The sequence below is a fragment of the Erpetoichthys calabaricus genome, chromosome 17, assembly GCF_900747795.2.
Source record: "Erpetoichthys calabaricus chromosome 17, fErpCal1.3, whole genome shotgun sequence".
In the NCBI taxonomy this organism is placed as follows: domain Eukaryota; kingdom Metazoa; phylum Chordata; class Cladistia; order Polypteriformes; family Polypteridae; genus Erpetoichthys; species Erpetoichthys calabaricus.
The window spans coordinates 95,312,017-95,339,646 of record NC_041410.2 but is presented as its reverse complement, the minus strand read 5'-3'; the positions used below and the strand labels follow the sequence as shown (position 1 = coordinate 95,339,646).

The following is a 27,630-nucleotide window of genomic DNA, read 5'->3' as shown; positions in this document are numbered from 1 at the left end:
CAGCAGGTAGCTGCTGTTCCACGCAGATCGCGGGTTCTCAGATTTCCTCACCAGCTGCTCCTTAAGTTACATTCGCATGTACTTCTTTATCCAGTTGGGGATAAAAACTGGTTCAGTTTCTCTTTTTTTCGAAGTGGACCACAGACAGCTGAAGTGACTTGCTCAGGGTCTCACAGTGCGAGTAGCGGGGTTTGGACCCACAGCCTCAGGCTTTGAAGTCTAAATCACTAACCACTGCAGTCCGGCTGAAGATTCCAAACCGGCTCTGTATGGTTGTGTGCGATGGACTGGCACCCCAGCCAGGGCTCCTTCTTTGTGCCACCCTGAACTGTTATGTTAGCCTTGAGAATGAAGGTCTAAAAGAGGTGCCCAATCGCAGGTTACAACACCTTCTCATTTCAGTTCAGTTTATTGCGGGGTTGTCTGTGAGCAAACGGACGGATTTAAAGATGCGACTTTGAGCTTCCTGATCCAGCGCAAATTAAAAAGCGAAGGCTCCATTGTTCTTGTACTCGAGTGCCGCCATTGCTTTTTTCATTTACCTTCTCACACGGGTTTTCGGAATATTAATCGATTACGGTTTTCCCATAGGGGATGACACTATATAAAATAAAGATTGAATTCGAAGGTATGCACAAATGAGAAACAGTTCAACAGTCTTTATACATTATCTTACTTTATATAGCGCCTTGGATATTAGAACGTTTTCACCACATTGCATGTTGTAATCCATCCCTCTATTTCCTAATCCGCTTAATTCAGTTGTGGGTCGCAGAAGACGTTACCAAGTCCGGCAGGATCAGGCGAGAGGCTGAAAACAATCCTGGGACGTCAGTCCGTGCCCGCGCGCGCGTGCGCACACACACACATAAACACCAATCGCGGATAAGGACCCACGCAGGAAGAAAGGGAATTGTAGGGCAAGTGCCACGTCAACAAAGGACGGTCCTTCAAACTCCTCCCACATTTGATCTCCGCTGCGCAGCAGGAATGCCAAACACTGCGTCACCGAGCAGCTCTACGTGATAATAATCAAAAACCGTTGGAGGCACAGGCTGTGCTATTGTATATTGAAGTGACTCGCTAATAACACTGTGTGACCCTGGGTAAGTCACTACACCTGGCTGTTCTGTGGAAAAAGAACGAAACAAATGCAATCGGTTGCATGTCATATGTTGTCTTGGGTAAAGGCGTCAGCCAAATAATATTACTAATAACAATATTTAGATTATCCAAGGCGACTTTCATATCAGTAATCAGTACACGTCACAAATGTCTGCCTGCCCGTTACCATATTAAATGGCTTTCTCACGGGCACAAGAATTATGCCTGCTATGGTGGACGAAATAATTGGCCAATCAATCTTAGCTTTGTATAGCGCCCCTTATAATCAGACCCGTCACAGAGCTTTACGCGTGTCATTGTCACATTACACTCCAAAATGCGACAATACGGTGCTATTACACCAGCAGCACAAAGAGCCCGGATTAATTGTCCGGCTGCACCCCACATCTGGGGCGCCCTATCACCGACCGCGGGACGCGATAAGAGCTTGGGGGCGGTGCTGGGAGCGACGATAATGGATGGCATTGGTGTTCTCCGTGCGCTCGGAGCGCCGTAAATTGCAATGGCAATACTGCTGATGCCGATGGACTAATAAAACACGCTGAGCTGCATTGATGGGGGGATAGGGAGGTGGGGAAAGACGGAGGAGGAGAAAGAGGGAGGGAGGAAGGGAAGGGGCAGGTTTGGGAAAAAATGACGCCCTTCAGTAAAGCTCGACACATAAAAAGGGACAGAAGGCAGGTGACAGTCTCGAGGAGCGCAGTTCATCCACAGAGTCGGCGGCTTTGGCTTCGGGACGCAAAGACCTCGCGTGGCACAGAGCGACCGGAAGGACCTTCACAGGTAAAGGTTAATCCCGCTCGTCAGGCGTAAGTTTACAATTAAAATACGACGAGGGCCGTAACCTAAAATCGCGCGGCGTCCCAATTCGCAACTCTTTCAGTCGGCGGACAGGTGCGAACCCGCCGGCTGTTCAACTTGAGAGGTGCGCCGCCGCGGTGCTCACCCCACCTCGCCGACTGCAACGTGTTGCTCGGGGTCGACGGCACTCAGCACGTCGCGATCGGTTGCTACCCAACCATCCAGACCCCCCAATAACAACTGGGTATCAATAAACAGAGCTGCGGCCCCCCGATCCGACGCACCGCAGTGTCGCCTCCGCAAATGGACGAGTCGGTTCGAAGAAAATGGATTTGAGCGGCTCAGTCCGCCCGTTATTCTGTGGAGAAGTGGGAGAGACGGAAGAAAAGAATATTTAACAAATGTCGGGCTATTATATAGTGCCTTTACACATCGATTTCGATGGACGCAGACCACTGCCCACCTGTTCGTCTTCACTTTTTACAGATGCACATTTTGGAAGATAAACTTTAAATTCTTAATACTTTTACTTCAATGTATTGGCATTCCTGAGATAGGAAAGGGACACGCAGATCTACTTAGGAGTTTAAATTTACTCTAAAAAAAGATAAAAGATGTGGAGCGAGAGAAACGAACGATTTTTAAAACATCAGAACTGCGCTATTTATCGTAATTCAGTCCTCTCGGAAGCAAAAAAAAAACAAACAAACAAACCCTGGAATCATCGACAGGTCTTCATGCAACAAACTCGTACTGAGCAGCACTGAAATAATTCAACAAAAATTAAGAAGATTTAAAGATCCGTAGATAGCTTGATGAACACAAACATCTCAGCAAAGATGGAAGATGAGGCGTATTGCGGGGATGGAACTGACGTGAGCCGAACTGAGCCTTGGAAAAACTGAGTGGAGGAAGGTGAAGGGATGATAACATCAGCCCGAAAATAATCAGCGTAATGCCAGCTTCTGAAATACGGGGATCAAATATTAGAAAAGAGCTTAAAGCATTCGTTTAAATAACGACCTGCCACGTCTGCTGCCTTCTGTTTCCGACAGAATGTTTGCCGAGTTTTGATGACGCCTATCTATGGTCTGATGTCTTTTATATCTCTTATACTATCTGTTATATAGCGCCTTTTAGATCTGCCTATTATAGTTTTATTATATCAAGCTCGTCCAGCTCCACTCATGGAGGGCTGTAGGTTTTCATTCTAACCATTTTCTTAGTTAGTGACCAGTTTTTACTGCTAATAACATCTCTTGCCTTAATTTTAATTGAGTTGCTATTTCAGACTCGGGCCCTACAGTTGTTTCCTTTTTCCTTAATTAGCAGTCAAACAATAATGAGATACAAAACTAGCCATCAATGACCAGCTAACCTGCGCCCATCATACAATATCTGACAGTAAAGAAAGGTGAAGGTTCATGTGCTGGGGTCACCAGGACCTTATGACGGAGCTCTAAGAAAATCAGCAGTTTTGGAAATGAGAGCAGCAGCAACAAGCTATGGAATTAAACGACGGGTTGAGTTAACAAGAAGTGGCTTCACTGGTTGGAGTCTGAAGCCTCAACTTAGCTGGTCATCTTTTGGTACACTAACGTCACCTCTTATTTTTGTTTATCAGCCATTTAAGGTAAAGGAAGAAATTCAGAGAACCAACTCTTGAAAAACGCAGAAATTAAAATGAAGGGAAAACAAGTGAGTTAAAACTAGAAAGTGGCAGAAAGGAAAACCTGCAGACATTGTGGCCCTCCAGGAGTGGATCTGGACGGGGCCTTTCATTTGTCTATATATTGTGTAGTGTCTTTATAGTGCCTTTCACGTCTGTCTAACAGTATCTATTATGCAGTGCCCTCCTCATCCATCAATCACAGTGCCTTTCACATCTCTGTATCTGTTAGGTTCTGCCTTTTACATTTATCTGCACGTGTGACATTAGTACTACTACTAGTATATAGTGCCTTTCACATCTCTCTAAATAGCACATCGTCAACTTCAGTGATTTGCTTGGGACTGCACAGCGGGCTACAGGTGGGCACAGAGCAGATTCTAATGCTGATGTACATTTCAGATCACCGTCAGTATGAAGGACACTTAATTGTCACTCCTGGTGCCTTCTGTTTTGTTGCTAATGCCAGATGTTTAGCTCATCGCGGGCTTTATCCTCGTTAGGACATCACGGATTGTTATTTAAACGTAAGAGTTGGGTTAGTATCATCATGGCAGCCTTTTGAACAAGTACGAGTCAAATTACAGCCTTCATGTTGATGTAATCGGTGGGTTTCAGCTGCTTTGTTGTTTGGAGTTGTAATCGGTGTCACACAATCCGAGAGCTCACCGTGTGCTTGGGAACAAACAAGCAACGAGGCCCTGAAAGCGGCACATTTTGTGTAACGGCGACAGCTCGGTGTCCAGTACTGCTAGACTCCTCGCACGGTCTTTTAATCCTTTCTTTTCTTTTGATGATTCTTGTGTTTCATATTTGTGGACTCTATTCGTGACTTGCTTCTTATCTCAGCAGTGCTTCACTTACATGAAGACACCAACAGTTTAAAACGTTTCTGAGGCCCTAAATGTGCCGCCGACAGAGTCCAGTCAGATTCTAACTCACACGTGCCAATCAGCACGCCACGCATGTGTCGCCACCTTCCAACACCATGATTGGCAAACAGGTTTGAAATACGATACATAATAGGTATGTAGATAGGAAAGGCACTATATAAAAATGGGAAGATACAACAGGCATACAGACATGAACAGCACTATATATAGGTGAGATAAGCATATATGGAGGGCACTCTATACAATAGGTAGATGTTAAATACAGTATATATAATAGATTTATAGGTATGAGAGGCAATACAGAATGGATAAATAGGCGTATGTGAAAGGCACTATATAAAATAGAGAGAGCACACCCACCACACAGCAAACAACTCGGATTGAGATCAGAGTGCAGCCCTGCAATGAGTGACACCTCAGGTAGATAATAAACATGAAAGGCACTATATAACAGCTAAACATACAGATAGGAGGAGTGCCATCTACAGGTTAGCAAGGCGCGTTAGTGCCAGTATTAACTGGATCTTTACCCATAAGGCCACTGAGCAAGTCACATAACCTTCCTGAGCTACTACTCTAAAATATCAGTCAACCGTTACAATGTACATTGAATCTGTAAGGACAAAGACGTCAGCTAAATATATAATATTACTACTACTAATTATTAATTACTATACTAATTGATGGATATCATCCACTTTGGCACTTATCCTGAGAAAGGTCGTGGGAAGCTGGTGCCGATCCCAGCAAGCACTGGGCACAAGGCAGGAACAACGCTGTACTGAGTGCCAGTCCATCCCAGGGTGAGCGCACACACACACAGAGTCAATTTAGCATCGTCAATCCACTTGATCTGCATGCCTTTAGACTGCGTGACAAACCCAGAGAGACACTGGGAGAACATGCCAACTGCATTCAGGGAGGACTGGGGACTTAAACTGCCATCTCCTTGATGTCCTTGTTGTGAGACAGCAGCACAGTATATAACAGAGATATAAAAGGCAGAGAGTGGCACGGTGGGTAGCGCTGCTGCTTCACAGTAAGGAGACCTGAGGTTCGCTTCCCGGGTCCTCCCTGCGTGGAGTTTGCATGTTCTCCCCGTGTCTGTGTGGGTTTCCTCCCACAGTCCAAAGACATACAGGTTAGGTGCACAGGTGATCCTAAGTTGTCCCTAGTGTGTGTGCTTGGTGTGTGTATGGGCTGGCGCCCTGCCCGGGGTTTGTTCCTGCCTTGCGCCCTGTGCTGGCTGGGATTGGCTCTGGCATTGATGGGGGGACCCTGTGTTAGAATATAGCAGGTTGGAAAATGACTGCCTGAATGACTATAAAAGGCACTGTATAATCGCTAGCTAGAGACACAGGTATGAAACTGTCAGCTATTTAATAAGTACACATTTAGACCTGAAAGGCACTATATAACAGATACATATAAAAGGCACTATAACGTGTATTTCACTTACCAGTGTTGAAGTTTGGACTTTTGCAGTGTCAGTCGGTTTGCATTTTCTTCATCATCTTGTGTCCCATTCGCTTATTTTCTCAGCTCCTAATTGCTTTAGATTAGTCCATGTTGTGCCCGGTGCTTTGATTCTTCTGTGGCCGACTCGGCTGTACCCACTGTGCCAATGCTGCCTCTGCTGTGCCATCTCAGATCTCAGTCCTTGTCATGCAAGTTGTATTTCAGTTATGTTGTCCGTCTGCTGAGCACCACAGTGGCACCGTAGTGGTGCAGTGCCCAGCCCCGTCATCGTCCATGTAGGCTGTTCCTGGGTGCTACACCTGCAGTGCATGTTGGCTTTGTTGGCATGCAGACGGCTGTGCTCTATTATGGGCTGCCCAGTCTTGTGTCTAATGCACAACGAGCTTTGGGGTCACGTGGCTTTATATAAAAGCGGGCTTCAAGAATGGTTGGATGGATGGAAGGAGGCTGCCTTATTATCTTGTCCTTCTTCGACATTTTCTTTTTGACTCTGTGCTGGCACTCTGGCATAAATCTCAATCAAATCGATCTTGGTAATATTTTGCCAGCAGTAAAAGAGTATGAGACAGAGGCTTTGTCAGCATGGAATTTCAGGACCAGACTAATTATCTCTATTATGAAGATGCCAAATCTCACAGGAGGTTTCCACTCAGGTCAACATTGACCCTGGGAGCCATGTTGTGCCAATGTAGGCTTTCAGATCAGCGCCAGCAGCTGGCACAGCTGCAGATGATTTCAGCCCAGCAGGTGAGCCGTAGATGGCACAGCTGCTTGTTCTCCAGTACATACTCTGCCTATGGCTGTGCCCTCTTCTGTTCATATCTCACACTTTACTGCCCTTTAAAATGCCAGGTTTAGTCTGGGTAGGCTGTAGCCCCATATTAAATGACTTTCGAGGGATTCTGGTAACTAAGAGTTTGTCCGTTTCGTTTGTGGAATCATCGGTGAAACTTTCATCACCTTTATGGAATGTCAAAGTGAGCAGCCGTTCTGTTTAATGACAAACGCGGGCGGAGGTCTGTCAGGCACAGAAGGTCAGAGGTGAGGCAGTCCTACTCACCAATCACGGCGACATGACACAAGTAAGAATTTCACTGGACTATGTACAGTAATACATAATACCTCTCATACTTTAAATCAGATGCAAAGCAAAGACTGGGCAGATAGGCCAAGGGTGCCCCCTGCTGACTAACTGATAACACCACACGAGTAAGGTAATGTACACTTGTGATAAGAAGACATCCTCACCAACATCCAAGAGGTCCCAGTAAACGGGGTCTTCATCATGAAGGATGCCTCTGGTGGTCACTACAATCGACGTTCTCCTAGGATTTGCAATTCAAACAGGACAGTCCATTCAGTCCTTTCCCAATCTGCCTTATTTTATATAGTGCCTTGGACAGAGACCACCATCTCAAGGCAAAAATACAGCACAGTGTAAGCAGACAATCTGAAGTGCCTGCAGCAGACCTCCACTCTCACGGCTGGCTGGTAGAGCTGGCCTACCTTGTAAAGGATATAGCGCCTTTCCTTCCTATCTGTTCACAATGCTCTCACGTGTTCAATCACAGAGAATCCAACTTCACTCTTATTTCTTCGTAATTATCTTTGTAACATCTTCTTTTCGAATTCCCGCAATGCCATTTATCGGTCCCGTTGCCATGACAGGACGGCCGGTTGTCAGGGGTCGTGTCCCAGCAGCCATCAGTGACTGGTGCCGTGCCGGGACTCTTTGTCCGAGTTTGTGGAACTTCAACAAGGAGCTTCACGCCTGTTCTGGTTTTTAACTATCGCCTCTGAACGTTTCGACTACAAGCCTCGCTTAGAGTTCTGCGTGTGACGACTCGGTTTGACTGCTCTGCTGGTTTTGACCCCCTGCCCCGTGTGGCCTGCAGTTTTAACAGCTCGGGTGGCACACTAGGGTGTATCGCTGTTATTTTTTTTCTGTATTTTACTGACCGGTTCAGTGACTCACTCAGGGTGGGCTGTGAAGCAGAAACTTTACTCAGCAGGCCGCACTTCTAACAATCAACTGTTCCATTCAAACTCCTTGCAGAAGCTTTATGAGACCTTAGCCCGTATTTGTCTTACTTCTAGAAATTGTAGTAAAAGTCTGACCAGGATAAGAATTTGTCCAACTCCAGAGCCGGACATGACAGGTAGTTACAAAGCATCCTACACCCACCTGCGGTACACCTTTCCGGAAAGTGATGGTGACGTTCTATGGTTTTCTGATACTAAGATAATAATAATAATATTCAATACAGGGGAAAAAGAAGGAGGAAAACCAAATAAGGTAGTAGGTGTGGCGGGTGGCCAAGACGCCCAAGGTGTTGAAGGAGAGAGGATTATCAGGACATTTTCTCCCCCGGGCCGATAAAGGGCAGCCCCCTTGGTTTCCAGTGGGGCCACGGGCTATGAGCGTGGGAGCTGAACCCTGTTGGAACCCATGGACAGCACCAGGGGGCGCATAGACCTTTCCAGGGCCTTATTTGGTCACACGTCCACCACACCCGGCCAGAAGAAGCTCATTAGGCACCTGGAAGGTGTCTTACAAAAAGGAGCCGCCTCACTCCATAAGTTGGCCAGAGTCGGGAGGAAGAGGACAAAGCCTGAGGAGGAGTGGAGGGAGAAGGACTGGCACAAGAAGGGACTGACTGGTATTTTGGGCACTTCAAACTGTGAATAAAAGTGTGTAGTGGCAAAACCTGTCTCCTGCCCATCTGTGTCCAGGTTAAGGTGGCCGTACGCCCCCTAGTGGCTCACACAGGATATCTCACTAAGCTGCATTTAACTGTAGCTACTTCAGAAACGCAACAAGACTAAAACTCTTACGAACGCCGAGATGCACACACCAAACGAGAGCTGAGCCACAAAACAGGCAGATTTGTTTAACAATGAGCGATCCACAGACATACTTTCAGAACAATCGCCATCTTCCAGCTCTCCCTGTGCCTCTCTCTGTGATACCCGGGGTATCTTCTGCCAGGCTCTATTTACCCAATGCCCCCCCCCCCCCCCCGAGTCTCCACCGGCCTGCTGGACCCTTCCCAGGGTTGTAAAGTGAATGTTCCAGATGTTCATGTAACACAGAGCTCAGCATACATACCTGTGCGATATATTGCTGTCAATCACCCATCCAGCCCCACCCACCTTCAGCATACTATGCCCCCCTGTGTGTTGATCCTGTGATACTTGCTTGTGAGTTACACCTGTGGCTCATCCACACTCGGGGTCTTTATGAGTGTGCCGATTTGCACAAATGCAGCTTGCCTTAACACTCCCTCATGAGGAACGGTGTGAAAATCTATAAATCTGTGTATTACCCATCCATCCATTTTCCAACCCGCTGAATCCGAACACAGGGTCACGGGGATCTGCTGGAGCCAATCCCAGCCATCACAGGGCACAAGGCAGGAACCAATTATTTGGATGATATCCTTGGCAAGGAAAAAAATCTACAATATAAGAACCTGACATCACAGACTAACAAGCCATAAAATTAAATAAAGTCTGAGACTGGCAAGGATTGGTTTCTAATTAAGCAATTGGGTTGGAATGAAAACCTGCAGCCACTGCGGCCCCCCAGGACCCACATTGCCCACCCGTGTCCTAGTCAGTTAGGGCAAGCAGCTCCCAAGCCCTTCTATGTCCTGGTGAAGTTAGTCGTAGCTCCCTGACTTAAGAACATTGACAGAAAGCTTTTACCGTTACTTCCATATTTGTGTCGCTCTCAGATTCTGGTGCCAGTTAGGGTCGTCTTCCTTTTCTGTGACATTTGATCAATGCGGGCGCAGGGCAGTCTGAATGCACTGAGGCTGTCCAGGGTGCTGAAACTCAAAGCTCTACTGAGTTCTCTCCTTTCTTATTATCTTTCCAGGACAAAGATGTATGCCAAAGGCTTAATTTCCCTGGCGTCCTTCTGGACAGTTGCCATGCTCCTTGGGCGGACTTCTGGAGAAGAGGTGGCCTGCCTGCAGGATGAGAAGCATAAGGATGTACCAGGGCCAGAGCCAGAGCTCCAGGAATGCCAGCTTTACTCGGGCAGTGAGTACTCGGGCAGCAACAAACATGAAGGGGGAAAAAAAAAAGCAAAGTCAAATATAATGTTGGTCACTTATCATAAACAGTTCTTTGTATAAAATATCTTATTTGTTATTAATTTGGTTTAGCGTCAAGCAAGCCTACATTGGGAGTTTAGAAAGGAGCAAATTCTACCAATCCATATTTTTCCCTTATTCATACGCGGGGACTGTGAGGCTATTTCAGCTGTAATGTGCCAAAAGCAACAGAAGAGGAAATGGCAGTCAAGCACACGCGCGCACACACACACACACACACACACACACACACTCCAGTTTAGCATCACCAGTCCAGCTAACAGCAAGTCTTAGGGCTGTGGGATGAAATGGGAATCTCTGGAGAAAACCCATGCAAAAATAGTTAGAAGATGTCAACTCCAGCTGGAAATTCAAGCAGGTGTCCAAGTGCTATGAGGTGGCAACACCAACTGGTCAAAAGCAAAAAACAAAAAAGAAATGTAAAGTAAAACAAGTCGCTCCTTTGTGCAGCCCCCATTTCTAACAGGCATTAGGCTTTCACCACTCACCACCAGATGGGAGCAAACAAATGAGAGCCTGTTACAGAATTAGCGGTGACTCTAGAAAGTCAAATTGTCAACATCTGTCTCCTCCATTTGTAAAGCTAAACTACATGTTCCTGTTGCACACACACCACACATTGTCTTATGATGAGACCCACAGCAGGGAGAGGGAATCTATCAGGGAAAAAAAACAAACAAACTTGGCAACAATGAGATTATAATAGTTATAATAATTATAATAGTTAAAGATGAATAACATTTATGGATGTCCACCTCCACAAAGAACAGAATGAGAGCGCAGGTGTCGCAGTTCACTAAGCCCACTTTGCTGGTCTGAACCTCCTGAACAGGCCTCACCCCAGGCAGACTGGCCTCAAATCAAATGGCAGGCCCTAACATCTGGCTACACTAAAAAGTACAATAATGCCCTTTAAGTAGGAGAAGGAACACAGTTTAAAAATGTCTGATTTAAAAGATGAGCAAAAAAACTCAAATTCTTTACCTTTAAAGGTGTCTTCTTATAGAATACGCTGCCATGGCTGTCCGTTTGTCTGTCCAGGATTTCTAAGTCACCTGTGGCTCGCAAACCGTTTGAACTATTGACCTTAAATTTGGTACACATATACTACGTGACCTCTACTGTCTGCTTTTAGGGTGATGATTGACCTCCAAGGTTATTCCTCTTTTTATTTTTATTTTATTTAATTGTAGAATCAACTCTTGCCAGCAGCATGTGTAGGGGCGCCGTTCTCATTCCTACCACCTTCGCCGCTCACTCCCCCTACCTCTTCATATCTTAAGTCATCCTTGAAGCAGATTGAAGACTTAAGTGCCACCTTAAGTGAAAAATTAAGGAAAATGTACTAAGTAATTGCAACACAAACACGGACTTAATCAGTTTTAACATGAAAAGATGCCGACGGAAGAAGAGAAGAAGTGGGCCGCTAGGGTGGAGAGAAGAAGAGCTGCTCAGGAAGTGGCATCAACCTCTGAAGAAACGAATGGTAAACGTACAGAGAAAGAGGATAAGAACTAGGAATGCTCCAGTCGAGTGTATTCAGTGTAGGTTATCGTTATAGCAGTGCGCCATTACTGGTTTATTAAATAGTTCAAAAAGCACAACAAAGCAAGACCCCAAAAATAAAGAAGACAAATCCAGAAATCTCAGTAACATTACCTTCAGAACAAAGTAGAGTTAAAACCAGTAACTCCAAGAAAAGAGCACAATTGCAAAAGAATAGAATCCAAATGTAAAACAAAATGCTGAAACTGCTTTAAGGAATGCAGCTTCCCTTTCTATATAAGCAGGTGGACTCGCCTCCTCAGGCTCCACAGTAAGGAGACTGGGCAGCAACCTAAAACATAATGTACAATAATTAATAAACATCACAATATTACATGAATACAATATACATTAAATGAAACCCAAAATACAATTAATAACAGAACATAAAAATAATGTTCCAAAAATAAAAAAAACTTTAAACAGTTGAGCATTAGACTGTGGCTGGAATATAACATTAATAATAAAATTTCAAAAGTGAAAAGAATGCAAATACCAAATACAAAGTTCAAATTTCAAAAAAAGGCAAAGCACGAAACTCAAAATATAACAAAGAAAGCAAGAAATAATTCATTCTATAAAATCTGCCAAAATTCAGAACTTCATTTCGTTTAGTTTTTCAAATTGCGACTTCATCAGTACGACTACAACACAGGACAAAACAATGGCAAAGAGAGAGCAAAAAGGGCAGCAGAAGAGTGCAGCCTGGGGTTAGTGGACAGGCCTTGGGTACTGCCACGACACTCACTGCTAAAACACGAGGGCCTCAGAGACCTTGCCCTCCACAATCATGAAATATACAGCAATTAACAAAGCAGAGAGAGCAAATAATTCACCACAGGGACAAGTGAAAAGGGATTCACAATGAAACAACAGAAGGAGAGCCAACTGGAAAAAAGGAAAAGAAACAAAACGTAAAAGAAGTAAAAAGACGACCTGGGATGAGACTCGTGTTAAACAACGTCATGTCACCCTGATATTTGGAAATGTGAACTCCAGGAGTGCCGTATCAGATTAGATTATAGGGTTTAGTAGCAGGCTGACTTGTACTCGTGTTTGTGTCCGTTTGGGGGTTTATTATGTGCAGAAATGCGTTTCTGTGGCTGTTTTTAATGATCACTCTTGAAATGAAGGTTTTCACCGTCTTGCTTTTCTGCATTTACAACAACATTTCTTTCTGTCACACGTTTTCATACAAATGATGTCGCTCAAAGTGCTTTACATGTTGAAGAAAGAAAAGTTTACAAAAAAAATAAAATTTAAAAATAAGATTAGGCAATACCAAGCATCAAAGAATAAAGTAAGGCCCGATGGCCAGGTGGCTTACATAACACCTAGTTCATCCATCCATCCATCCATCTTCTAACCCGCTGAATCCGAACACAGGGTCACGGGGACCTAGTTGATCAATCACCTCAATCATTACAGGACATGACTGTGTGACGCCTTAGGCCTCGGTGAACACTAAACCTTTTGTTATTCTTACAGACTGTTAGCTTAGTTTGTCTTATGCCTGCAGTGTCTATTTTTTTTTTTTGCATTTTGATTTCATCTTGTACCTTTGGTTTCTGGGCTTCTCAGTTTTGTTTTGCATTTCACAGTTTCCTGATCCTTGCTTATCCTCACCACAACTTATTGCTGCTTTAATCATCTCCTGCTTTAATGGCAGTCACAGTCTTTACATGTCCATAACAAGGATGAGAGTGAAATAGCTGGGCGCCATATTGATAGGACTTGGAGCGGCTACCATTAGTGGTCAGTCATTGTACTCCTTGCTGCACAGTGCTGACCCGTAACCTCTCCTCCAACCACGGAGCCTGTGAGTTTTTCATTTCATCTTGCTTTACTTCAGAGGTTGTGGTGCAATTCATTAGTGATGAAGAGGAGCTTAATCAATCCGGATAATTCCTTGCTGTTGCCCTTAAAAGCGGAATCATTCGAAGGTGGGCCCAAGAGGTCCCCAGAGGAAGGAGGACAGGTTGCTGACTTACCGAATTGTACAATGGCCTTGATTATCGGTCTTGCGCATTACTACCTTGCCCCTCATCAGTGGAAAAAAGATTAATTGGTCATCGGGGTAGCTAATTAATTTCCTTGGTGCCCTTTATCCAGTTACTCTCATTTTAGCTACAACAGCAAAGACGCAGCTAGAGCAGTAAATCAATCAAAAGCCCAATAAGAAGATTTACTGTGAGATAATACGGGAGGACTTAAGCAGCTGCGGGCTAACAAAAAACGTCAGGGTGAAGGAGACGGGTTCATACACTCTCTGGTTTGTAAAGCGTCACAGTTGGAGTTATAATGGCAGGGAATTTGCTGTCAAATGATATCTGGACTCACAATATTTATAGCAGCTGAAGCCCGAAATCAACATTCAGATTATTATCACAGTTACAACCTGCAATATTCTATTATCAGAGTTTAGATTAACAAAGCTGGAGACGCCTGCGTCAGGCCGTGAGACTGCTGCAGTAGCAATATGACCACTTGTGTTGCCCGATTATTAATATATATATTATTAGCTTATTATAGTGGAGAGTTATGAAGACAGATCATACATTAAACACAAATGTGCTACGACACTAAGACTCCAGCAGGAAGGAGGGATTTTATAAATCACCACAGATTTATAGTATTAGGAATTTGCAATTTTAAATGGCTGCATTTACTATTGCACCAAGTATACAACTGTATTAAAAAAACACTTTGTTATAAAATCAGAAGTCTTTATCTACATTTTATAATCAATCCATCTGTCTATTGGCAGTCCTCAATTACATTTTAAGCACTGTTAGAATTGGGAGTTTCTTAACACTTTCAGACTGTGTTTAATAACAGTATTTTCTAAATTTTTATCGACTACTCTCCTGGAGTCTACCTCTTTATATTACTAATTTATTGTAACAATATGAGCCTGTGACCTTATGATCCCTACATGTACAGTGACCGCCTGCCATTGATTATCATGTGAGTAAGAATTGCGAGTTGTAAAGTTTACAGATTATTACAGTGAATCAGCAGTCCAGTTTGATCGGCTTCCATGTTATTATTAAAGATGGACTAACATTTGTATCACCCATCTGTTATCAGAGATACAAGAATCTAAGTTCTAATAGAGTACACTCATTACTGCATTGGAGAGCTGCAATTTTATAAACATTTACAAAGGTTATCATGGAGGGCAGGTTCTTAAATATCATCATATCCTAAATTCTAAACACACACAAAGTTAACAAAGACTACATTACTAGTGCAGTGGGAATGTGAAATGTGACATCAATGCTATCCAGGTCAGCATTAGAAACAAAACACCACACTACAAGAGAAAGCAGCCATACGCAGGGCGTCAAAAAGTGACCTCTCTGTAGAAAACAAGCCAAGTCCAAAACTCACACCGACAGCACTTTGGGAGGATGCAGTCTGTGCCACACTGCCATGTTTTACAGGGATATCACATATCACATGTGTACACATCATCACGTTAGTAACAGTTAAAGGGACAGCCCGGTGCTATGAGACTCAAAATGGCAACAGAAAATAAGTAAGCAAAACCATCAGAATAAAAACAGCACTAAATAGATCAGGACACAAATGTATCATCACGTGTATCCTCAAATTAAACAGCAGGGATTTCTCATATTACTGTTGTGTTTCAGCCAGGGTACAGCTGCCTGCCATTTTTATGACCTTTTTGTTCATTTCTTATTCTTATGTCTGTTAATATTGTTGGTCATTTAGTTTCTTAGCATCCATGTTTTTACTGCTATGCCCCATGTGACTTGTGGGTGGTCCCCTGCCCATCACTGCCCTCTACCCTCTAAAGGCTGAAGAAGACCCGCCGTCCCTTGAATGTGCTCGGTGGATGACGAGTTCTCCTGTGTTTTTTTTTTTTGCTAATTTGATTATTTCTGATTTTCTGGCTTTTTGGGACCCATTTGCTGTGTTTTTTTTTTTTTTTTTTGACTTTGCCTCTTGGATTACAAATTAGGACGGTGTTTGTTATTTCGATCGCCTTTGATTTTCAGGCAACTCCTTTTGCCTTTTTGTGTTCTTCTGAACTTCCCTTTGCCTCAGAGCATTCTTTGTAAAAATAAATGTTTTTATTTATAAAAAAAAATCAATATTTGCCCTCTCATGACTAGCCAGGGTCTGACCCCCCACCCCCCCACAACCCACAGGCATTATTGAGATTTTTTTTTGGGGATTATTTTGTTGAGGAACTGTCCACTTTACAACACATACTGATCTTTAAATTTTACCACACTGGACATATGTAATAGTTTGAAACTCCACATTCCTACAGAGGTATTATGGAGGTAGTGTCTGTAATAATTTCAAAACCTCATTATAAAAACTGTCAGAAAATATAATTTTACTAAGGTCCATATTATTAGCATAGCTGGAATCTGCAACATTACATTATTAATCTCTGGATTATTATATCAGAAGAGAAGTGCACATTTTATTACCAGGTGTAATTTGTAATTATTAAAACTTAAGAATCTAACATTTTCCTAAAACATTAATGTTACAAAACCCATTAATAAAGTAATTTTATGACAGCTTGTAATTGCAACTGAAATCTTACTCATTTTTATATTGCAGTGATAGAGAACTGCAGTCAAACGTGACTCTTAATTATTGTGCATCATCTCCTGTGACAGGCTGCAGTAGTGCAATGTGCCGACTTCCATTCTAGAATATGAAGAGCAGAGCCCAAGATAACCAGAGCATCAAAAGCTTATTTACAGGATTCAAGAGGACTCAGACGGCCGTTATCAACCAATGAACAGCAGTCAGTTTGTGAATAGCTACAGTGAACTGGCAAAAATATGAGCAGAGATAACTTCATGGACCTGACAGGTTATGGAGGTAGTTTGGAATTTTGCATTTAGAGCAAAAGTTGCGATGACCTGTCCAAATTACTGTTTAATACGCAATTCACATCTACTGCTATTATATCAGGAAGAAAAACAAAAACTTGATTAATTTTTCATCACTCATATATATATTGTGGACCACCAGGGGGCGTACTGCTCCCCCAAACCCTGACACAGACAGGCTGAGACACCAGATCAATACAACACACGTGTTATTTAGGTGAGAAGGTGTTTTTCTTTTGCTCCCCACTTTACAGCTCAGTACAAAAGCACTAATATAACACACAATCCTTTTCTTCCTCTCTCTTTCTCTTCTTCACCTCAACTCCTCCTCTCAAGCTTTGTCCTCCACCTCCCATCTCCCGCACCCTGACTGATGGTGAAGCTGCTCCTTTTATAGTACACCCAGAAGTGCTCCAGGTTTTCCTTGACCTTCTTCCGGTTGCACATCCTTGTGTGGTGGAAGTGGAGCCCCAAAGGGTTCAGCTGTAGCTGCAGCACCCCCTGGAGGCACCCACAGAGCCCAACATGGCTGCTCCAAACTACAACTCCCAGCATGCCCTGCAGCGACCTGTGGTGCTGTAGCAACTCTAGTGTTTCAGGGAGGCTACTGTCCCAAAGAGGTTCTTTCCCTCTGCCCTTCCACTCAGCCAGTGTTCTGGCTGGGTAATGGTCTTGCCATCCGTCACAATACACACACACACACTCACACACAGTCTATTTTCATTATCCATGGGGTTACGATCCCGAAAAACCGCACTATATGGAAAATGTGTATACTGAAGCATTTATCCTATGGGGAAAATCAGGTTAGAGTCTGCTGAGACACTGTCCTTTTTGGGGGGTATACAGGGTCATGCAAACCCGCTGGCACTACACACTAACCCCTCATGTTTCAGTAATGATCCTTCCAGAAATTCACCTACAGAAACCTTCTTACAGCTTGTAGTTCCTCTATAGTCCAGTCAGACTGTCTTCATGGGGCTCGGCCAGATGTTGCGGTCGTTTTTTGAAATTGTTTTGAAGTCAACAGCCCTTTACTTTCAGCATTAAAATGAAGGGCTGACTTTTTTTATCATCCATCCATCCATTTTCCAACCCGCTGAATCCGAACACAGGGTCACGGGGGTCTGCTGGAGCCAATCCCAGCCAACACAGGGCACAAGGCAGGAACCAATCCTGGGCAGGGTGCCAACCCACCGCAGGACACACACACACCAAGCACACACTAGGGCCAATTTAGAATCGCCAATCCACCTAACCTGCATGTCTTTGGACTGTGGGAGGAAACCCACGCAGACACGGGGAGAACATGCAAACTCCACGCAGGGAGGACCCGGGAAGTGAACCCAGGTCCCCAGGTCTCCCAACTGCGAGGCAGCAGCGCTACCCACTGCGCCACCATGCCGCCCCTTTTTTTTATCATGCATTTGTATTTTTAGTTCAGAGCTTTTTTCTAGTCAAGGCTATGCAATGCAAGTCAGAAAAGAGATCTAAAAAGTCCAGTACCATTTGCCTCCTTGAAGGTAGCCACAGTAGTATGGGGGGGAAAAAAAAAATGGGTGGTCAACATTAAGAATGCATCAAGCAGAAGACGCTACACTGACCAAAATGGGGCTACACAACGGCTTGATCTTCACCCACTATCGAGGAGGACCACCCGACAGTGCTAAGCTTGAAAAAGCCACCAAGGGTGCCTAGGTGGGCTCCTTCCCTTTGTGGAAAAGAAGCCGGCAATATGACTGCCCCATTTCTAAGAAGTGCAGAGCGAGTCACATGCAGCAAGGACAGCTCTGTAGGAAACCATCTTTTCAATTGTTTGCTGGCCTTGCGCTGTTCAATTAACACCAGCAGACGCCACTTGTGTTTAAAGTGAGGCCAGTCTGTGTGTTCTGTCCATGTTACCATGGCTTGTCCTTATTCATCTGAAGGATGTTCGACTGTAAACCTGAGGTGTTGCCGTTTCCATTTAGGTAGTTTATTGCCAGTAGATTTTCTGTGGCAGCGGGTGGCCAAGAGGCTCTTCGCTCATTTAATGTTTAAATCTATCTGGCTGTAATTTGTCAGATGATGGCCGTGTCAGAGGGTTTCACAAAGACCTGAAGTTAATCAAGACAGACCAAACAAACACCAGCCACCACTGTGTGTTTGATTTTATAAGAGGCAAATGGTATGTGCATGTACATGTTTTGCTAGTCATTATTATAACAGACAAAAATTAATTAAGTAGGTTTATGTTAACGTTACACAAGTCTGCACACAGAAAGGAAAAGTCACAATTTTTATGCCACAAATGCAGTTCTGATACAATTTGAACCAATAAACGGGTAACCTTGTGGCATCTAAAGGTCTGCTTCTCACACAAGACCTCAGCATGGACTCAGCACAGACAAAAGAAGAAGGCCTCGCATGGACTCTGAGGCAGGTTGTGCCCCAAGGCTTACAGATTTATTGCTGACCTTGTGAGTGTGACACACACACACAGTGACATGGGCTGCCATAATGACATTGGTGATCTTTGAGACACCCACCTCTTGCCAGCTCTCTCCAACACTTGCCCTGGTACTGTCAAAATAACTTTGGCTGTATTCGTTTTTATGACAGACGCTTGCTGCATGTCAGAAGAGATAGAAGAACTCGGCTTGACTTCGGGCCTCTGGGACCAGTGCAGAAGCCCTAGCCCCAGGTAGGAGACTGCATTTTAAAAAGACCATGATCTCACCGAGGCACTTAAAGCTAGCGGCAATGAAAAATAAAACTAGCTTTGACCTCCAGCCTGTAGCTCGACTATCTGGGAAAGTTGTGTTATTTTATAATCCCAAAAATATCTAACTTCATTTTCTTTATGCTTCATTAACAACGTGTTTATTTGTATATTTATTGCTATGCGTGTCACTGCACACAATCTGAATTTATAATCTTTCCATCAGCAATGGGGACTGCAGGCATATAATATCAGGCTCTTGTAGAGTGTCTGTCACTCTGTGAAAAGTTACGACACTATAATTACCACACAGGTCCCACTGTCTCTCTCTTAGGTGACAAGTCCATGTAGTGGCTATGCAGGCCCTCTGCCATTCTAAACAATGCAGAATACAGGACTTGTTGTACAATCCAGGGACATCTATCAATCCACAGGATTTTCTCTACAGTTCTATGCTAATATTCACTGCCAGCAGGCTGTTCTATCAGAAATCAATTTTAAATTGTAGTTAAAGTTTGTTTGCTTTAATAAAACAAAACACCAATGAACTGTTTTGTTTTATTACGTCACTTAATCGGTTAATGTATGTAACAAGGCCTGAACAAATGTCTTGTTTGGTATTAATAAGCATTACAAAGCACCAGTAACAATATATTAGATCTGAGTGCATTTACTAGGCACACGCTGCTATATAATCAGCTCTTTCAATTTGGTTAAAGAGCAGGACTGCAGAAAACTAGACAGTTTCTTATTTTGTACAATACTAATTTGTGAGGAAGAAAACTAAATCATTTCAGATGACTGGCCTAAAAGACCATTTTCAGTTTTGTCTTCTTGTATTTACAAACATTGTCTAAATGACGTGTCACTGATTAGGACCAGTACACCCTAATATATATAAATACCTATCCCAGAAAATGTCCTGCTGCTTAGGCTTTGGGCCTGTCACAATGCAGAAGTAAAAATAATGTGAATGTAGAAGATGTGTATTCAGTTTTCACCAATCTCAAGTCACTCAGCGTGTTAATATATTTTTAAAATACTGTGGTTCTAGAATGATGACAGGATTATGAACTACTACACAAAAAATGTGTCCTGAAAAATCTTGTACGATTCCAGTTGAGGAATTCCTCTCGCTTATCATGGACCTGCTGCATGTTGACTAGCACAAGCACGTAAGAATTTCACTGTACTCTGTACACGAGAATGCCTAGAGGGCGATGTAGTTGGGGACACACTCAGTACCCGAGCTCAGACACCAGAGGGCGATGTAGTTAAATTCATCCCAAGGTAATGTCTTTAATTCAGGTAAGGAATATAATACTAGGGTGTTGTACTGTGTTAGCCATTATGAATGTAGTGAAAAGTCAAGCAAAATGACCCCTTTTATTGGCTAACTAAAAAGATTACAATATGCAAGCTTTCGAGGCAACTCAGGCCCCTTCTTCAGGCAAGATGTAAGGAATATGGAAGCTTTGAGATAAACTCACAAATCAGAGTACCGCACAGTGTGATCAATATTGGTTAATACACTGAAGTAAGAATTTCACTGGACTCTGTAGATGGGACAATAATGACCCTACAAACCTTTTATAAAAAAAACCACTACATGTAACTTTACAGCTTTAAAGCACAACATAAAACAATGCAACACATTCGGCACTTGAGATTTGGAGAGTACAGTGAAACTTCCACAGCACTTTATACTAAAGGCCCATTTCATCATAGGCACCACGACTGGTCTAAGTATGTCTGGGCATGGGCTGGCTAAACGGACAGTCTAGTATTGCTGCACACACATTCTTACTGTACTTTTTACCTGACATCTCTCAGGTGCGAGGACTTTCTGAAGCGCCTCTCTTGTTTCTACTACTGTTCACCTGATGCAGCTCTCTGGTCTCGGCAAGATCTACAGACAGCAGATTCAGAGAGCACCATGGGCAGCCTGCATCTGATTCAAGGTGTGCCTCTCTGCCTCACCTTCTGTCAGCAATGGTAAGAGAATTTATTGGGCAACTACTGTGTAGCTCACCACTCACGAACATTTTAAGCCATAAATGAGGGGGAAAAAAAAAAATCTAATGTAGCATAATTACAACAGGATACCAAACTCACACCAGGTCAGATAGGATAACAATGGGGGAATCACAAAGAATGGAACAATGCAGAAGAACAAAACCAGATTTTATATACAACACCCTAGAGTAAGTGAGCAGGTTAGGGTTTAACACTACAGCACATATCTGAAAGAAATACACTGTGATATACTGTACAGGACCCCGCAATACTACACAATAGCAGCGAACACAGCGCTGTTTGGTACCAAACAGTATAGTTTGTATAATAACATGTACAGCACAGTGAACATTAGATAGATAGAATAGAGCTTAGTACAATAATAAAAAACACAATATAGCATAGGATAAAGTAATAAAAATAGAATGGCTACATTGTACCGCAGTATACATAACTGTAGCTCAGTACAGAGGACTGCCCCAGAGTAGAATGTCAACCTCAGATCCTGAAGGGCCACAGCGGCTGAGGGGCTTTGGTTTCCTAATTAGTAACCAATTACTGCTGCTAATGGAATGTCTTCATGACTGGCTTGTTAAGATTCAGAACCCTTCAATAATGAGAGAGAAAACAAGCCAACAAGTGAACAGCTAACTTGATGCCATTTGCACATTGATGGGCTGTAAGTACAGGTCCCCACTAGAGGACATCGGCCCCTCATGCTACCCTCATGGAGTTGGTTTGTGACAGTTGGGTAAGAAACATGCACACCAGTAGCCAGCTGGAGGTCATTTTGTAGGCTCTGGTTGTGCTCCTCCTCACACAAAGGAGTGAGCAGATACCAGTCCTGCTGCTGGGCTGATGCCCTGTCCAGCTCTCTGTGTGTAACGGCCCGTCTCCTGGTATCTCCTCCATGCTGGAGACTCTGCTGAGAGACACAGCCAACTTTTTTGCAAAGGTACGTATGGTGGAGCTGGACTACCTGTACAACCTGAAATGGCTGCAGGAAGAGCCTCATGCTAGCAAGAATGACAAGGACACTAGCAAAACTCAAAACTAGGGAAGAACCAATCATGAGGGTTAAGGAGAGAACAACTGTCTGTGGCCACCCACTGCAAAACCTTTCCCTTTTGGGGGGTTCTTGCTGTTGCCTCTCCAGTGCACCTGTTGTCACTTTCGGTTGAAGTGATTCACAATCGCTTACGCTCCCTTAACTGGACAGACTGATATCTCTGAAGCTTCACTGACTTGGTGTCAGACTGTGATGATCAAGTGTTCCCTTCATTTTTTTTGATCAGTACATAAAGCTTAATGTGATTTTCTGGTATGTAAGCCCACACCATTGAATATATCAACACCATATTTTGTACAAATGCAACATTTCCACAGGGCAAGACCACCTGCAATGTTTCATCCAGTTTTTCCCCCTTGAGGCACTTTATTAGCAAAGTATCTCCAGGAGGCATTTCTCAGACTTTGGCACAGGTACGCAAAATTTGCTCCTCATGGTGGGTTTTGTCAGTGAAATTCTGGTTCAAGGGAATTTATTTACTGACCACATCTGCCCTTTATTTCATCCGAGACAGTGCCAGGAAAATCTGCTTGTTGTTACAATAAGTGGAAGATAACCATAAATTGACTTGACTTGCACAACATGGTACAGTATTATGTAATATACAGTAGCCAAGAAGGCACTAAAGTGATGACACAGTGTAATACAGAATAGCTAAAAACAACAAAGCAATATTTAATACTGTACAACACCACAGTACAGCAAGGAGAGGACAGCACTAGCACAGTATATCTGAGATTAGCAGCACACAAAATAGTTTCCTGTATTACACTTTAGGACAAGGATCAACAGCAGTACAGTATTATATATGGTATTTTAATATACAGTATATAATCTGATATACAGTAGAGGACCACAGCTATACGGAAAAGTGTGAGCGCAGATTACTATAACATCTTACTGTATAAGAAGCTACTGCTGCCTGTAACACACTGCAGTGTACAAGAAGAAAATGGAGTAACAGCAAAGTGTAAGCAGTACACGACCTTATGTCGTCTACCATGACTGAGGAGAGTATGTGTGTCGTACAGTGTTTCATAATAGAGATTTAATGCCATGAGGTACTGTATTTTCAAAAAGCACGTTCAGTAGCACATAGCACACTGCTGTATAAAAATAACAGAGCAGAGGGCAGGAACAGCTCTGTGTACTCTTGTGTAGTTTATTTTAGTGTCACAATCTGCTACTGTGTACTGTACAACAGCAGAGAACACAAGGCAGCCATGGTGCAGTCACATCTCAAAGTAAGAACAAGATGATAGCACAGAACGTGTTATAAAGCTGTACCGTTTTCATTTGCGGTTTACTTTTGCCATTTAAACATCTGAACAATCAATCAAGGGTACTGTGTACTACTGCTGGAATGGCACCCTTTCCAGGGGTTGTTTGTGCCTTGTGCCCAGTGCTTGCTGGCATAGGCTCTAGGCTCACCTGTCACCCTTCTCTGGATTTGCAGGTTTGACAGAGGATTGATGGTGTGCTAGTATTCATGTGGTGTTTTGAAAATGTCTCCGCTCCTTAGGTTTGAGGCATGCCAGGATGACTTAACATGCACACGGACCTCCAACTGGACTCTCCAGGGACAAAACTGCAGCATAGACTGTGTGACCTACAGACAGGTACCTGTCCTTGGCTTCTGTTTGCTTTTTCTACCATAAAACAACGTGCGACAGTGTCTACAGTAATCACACTATGTGCCACGCTTCAGGGTGAGCTCAGAATTGCATCAATACCAGCCCAGACAGTCTAATCAAGCAAAGGGAATGTGACTTCATTTAAGAGCAGAGGAGACAAACCAGCAGGGGGGAGCAGCACCTTTTCAGCAGGACAGGTAGGCCTCAAGAGAAGCCTATGAAAACTTGGGTTGTGTTTTGTGAGTCCAGCAGACAGTGGCTGTCATAAGCCACTATCTAGGGTCAGGCAATCACATCACAAGAGTCACCCAGCTTTTGTGAGACAATCAAGTAAATCTCTTTCTCTCACACACACTTCCTTCTTTACCTTTTTGTCTCAACATCAAAGAAACAGATAATTTAATAATCAAAAGGTTCCCTTTTTCTTCACAAAGGCACAAAGAGAACTTTCATAGAAGTGATAAGCAGAGATCTTGGAAATGTAGGCCAGACTTACCCACTTCCTATTCCACCTTGGAACTCCAAAGCTGGCACTAAGGAAGGCTAACATCTCTGAATTCCTCGATGAATCTTATGTTGCAGAAGCTGTAGGGGGGTCTAGATGAAGCTCACCACTGTTCGTCTCACACCAACTTAAGAATTACAGGGTTAATTACTTTGACAGATGCTTGGTATGGAAGCCATTTTTATCATGTTAGCAAAGGATTTTGGGCTCTTGAGGCAGATGATTCATTTATCCCCGCCTGGCCAACTCCAACCCTGTACAGACACACTGGATGTGGATTTTTGTTCCAACCCAGTTGCGTAATTAGAAGCCAGACCCAACCAGTAGCAAATCTTATTTAATTTCATGGCTTATTAAGGTTTTAACACTACTATGTCAGTTAATTCTTAAATCAGAGATTTGTTTTCCTTTCTAATGATACATGTATCATCCAAGTGATTTGATGCCCAAAACAGATGAGTCATTTTCAGTTCCTCACTTTCTCTTCAGTTTCCAAGTATTTAATTAAACCGAACAGTGGGTGGAAAGGAAGACAAGCTAGATGTGGAACTGCTGGCTCCTTTGTCATTTGCATCCTATTGCAAATAAGAAGCAGTTAAAACAATGGACACAGCTGTTTAAGACTAAAATGAGCAATTAAAAGTTCAAAATCCTAACAAGAGAGACAACTAACATGAGTCAGAAAAATGTCACTTGAGCTACGTGCCTCATCAGCAATCAAAGGATTTCTCATGAAGCAATTGGGTTGGGACAAAAACCTGAAGTCACTGTGGCCCTCCAGGACTGAAGCTGCTCAGCCCTGATTTAAGCGGTTTGAGTCTTAAATAGCAAATGAATTAAGTGACGTTAAATTGGCAGCAAAAACAAATCACTCATTAAGAAAACGGTTAGAACAAAAACCTGCAGCCACTTTGGCTCTCCAGGATCTGAGTGTGCCTCTCCTGCTCTATTATATCTCACTGTGGGACCACAGTCCATTCAAGGCCAGCCATTAAACTGATTTGATTGATTAAAGAGGCGGAGGTAAACAGATTCTCTTCAAGAAACATGGAGTTATGAATGGCTGCGCTCAGTGCAGGCATGTTTGTGGGTTCGAGTTTTACCAATCTGCACAGAAGCACCGTATTTCAGAAAGACGCAGGGTGCAAGACAGCCTAAATGTAACAGTCACCGCCAACCCCTTTTAACAGCACAAATCTTTTGGTTCTTCTTTCCCAGATGTACAGTGGTGGTCCAGAGCTCTGTGAGACCATGTTTGGCAGCTCCTTCAGAGCAGAGCCAGATGACAGCTCCTGCGGCTGTCTGCATCTCAATGCCTCAGATCAAGAGGTTACAGAGAAGCTACGAGTGGAGTACTCGAGCAATGGTGAGCTTGACACTACCAAGCTTGGTGAACAGCTTAATGAGCCATCTTGTCGCCGGCAGATCCGCCCAGCTTCATCACTGGGTGAAAAAACTGCCAGCTACAGGCTGCACAGGAGAGCGGTGGCCCCCAGCTTCATCGAAGACATAGAAGGCAGTGGCAGTGGCTTCTAGAACATCAACTTCAACAAGCCCTCCAGCAACCAGTCCATGCTGTCATCCTGAGAACAAGCAGGGGAGTGGGTGGGGGTGGCAGTTAAATAAAGTGACTTATAGTCACTCAGTGGCATCCAAGTTTGTCTCTAAATGTTAACCCTGCACTCAAGTAAGCTCTGTCACCTTCTAAAGATCAATATGTTCAGATTTTGGCAAGCCACTTGTCCCTTTATAGTTAGTCGAGAAATGCATTTTAGGTTAATGGGCTCTTCTTAGCATGACAGCTGTACTGCACAATTTAAAGTCTGGCAGTCTTATTAAGATGATTTTTAGATCCCTATACAGTGTATTTATTCTTTAATTAGAGCTTCAAAGAATTCACAAAGCAAAACTAAATTTACATAGCACATTTCATAATGAACACTACGCCAGGGCACTTTTTTTTTTTACATGATATTTATTAGTTCTTAACATTAAAATGCTTGCCTTTACAAACTTTATAGAGCAAAATCAACTTGTGCATCAGTGGAGGAATCTAGCATGGTCTGTTTGGCAATTCTGTTATTTACTTTTTTTAAAGTACGGATCTCAATGGGGAAAAAAGGTTGAACCAGACTGGTGAAATTCACTCGGGTGTTTTTTGAGTTCATTTTACTCATTGGCTACTTGGCACAAATGGCAGTCCAAGACGCAAAGGTGATGAACTGACTGTCTTGATGATTCAGACCGATTTGTCAGATACGCCCAACTGACCGATGCCAACATGCAATATTTGGAATTCTTTATGCAATTTGTTTCTTAATCCCCACTGTTTACTGCACACATCACAGGTGAGCGCCTCAAAATGCACAAGCACCCATCACCAGGCCTTGGGGCTAATGAATGAATTTTCTTGACGTTCTGAAAAGGTTTGTACCTTGACTGTAAAAAATAAATTGTTTAATGATTGGCTCTGTTTTGTGATGCTCATCTCACCGTTTCAGTCAGCAGAACACAACTTAAATGTCACTTTATAATCAGCACCCATAACTGCATGAAAGTGACGACAAAATGTGCTTCTCTTGGTAAAACTACATTGTAAATATCAAGGCACCACTGCTACAGCCCTTCAATGGTTTGACATTACCTGAACGTTGAAACTGGGGCAGAAGACTTGATGCACAGGATTAGTAAACACGGTATTTCCAGGGCCTTGAAGAAAAGTCCACTTTTATTATTAAAAGGTTGTGGCATGATTACCAGGCTTAGAGGTGACAGGAAAGGATGGCCAGAACGCACGCTTTGTTAAGCTTCAAAAAACACATAATCTGGGCTTTATCACTATGGTGCTGTTGTGTCACCATCATGCTATAATAATGCCAACCGGGAACCGACACATTCACTGCTTTGATCCTTAATTACCTGCAAGCACAGGCGTCGTCTTGTTTATCTTTCATAGCTGAGAGACTGTTTCCCTTTTGTAAAATGTGTATTATGCACTTGGTTGGAAAAATATCCACGCTTATCAGATAGCCCTGTAAATATAATTAAATGGAACGCCACTAAATATCCTCATCATGACCACAAGTGCCCACCCAAAACCAGAATCTGCCCCGATTGTGTGTGCCATGAACAGCTCACACTTTAATCAGGATCTGAGCAAAAAGTTAAAGAAATTGTCAAGATTAGAAC

At 43.3% G+C, this 27,630-nt stretch overlaps 2 protein-coding genes across 2 annotated transcripts in view; one reads left to right on the top strand and one right to left on the bottom strand.

Annotated features, from left to right (window-relative positions):
• rnf11a (ring finger protein 11a) overlaps positions 1 to 27,630 on the bottom strand; it is a 628,093-nt gene that overhangs the window by 134,836 nt on the left and 465,627 nt on the right. The gene's annotated exons all lie outside the window — the stretch shown is intronic.
• On the top strand, positions 1,744 to 27,630 carry rtbdn (retbindin). Its single transcript, XM_028823425.2, has 6 exons — positions 1,744 to 1,908; positions 9,848 to 10,014; positions 19,118 to 19,199; positions 21,051 to 21,212; positions 23,825 to 23,921; positions 25,660 to 27,630. Exons 2-6 carry the CDS (start codon positions 9,855 to 9,857, stop codon positions 25,975 to 25,977), a joined length of 819 nt encoding a protein of 272 aa, XP_028679258.1. The 5' UTR covers positions 1,744 to 1,908; positions 9,848 to 9,854; the 3' UTR covers positions 25,978 to 27,630.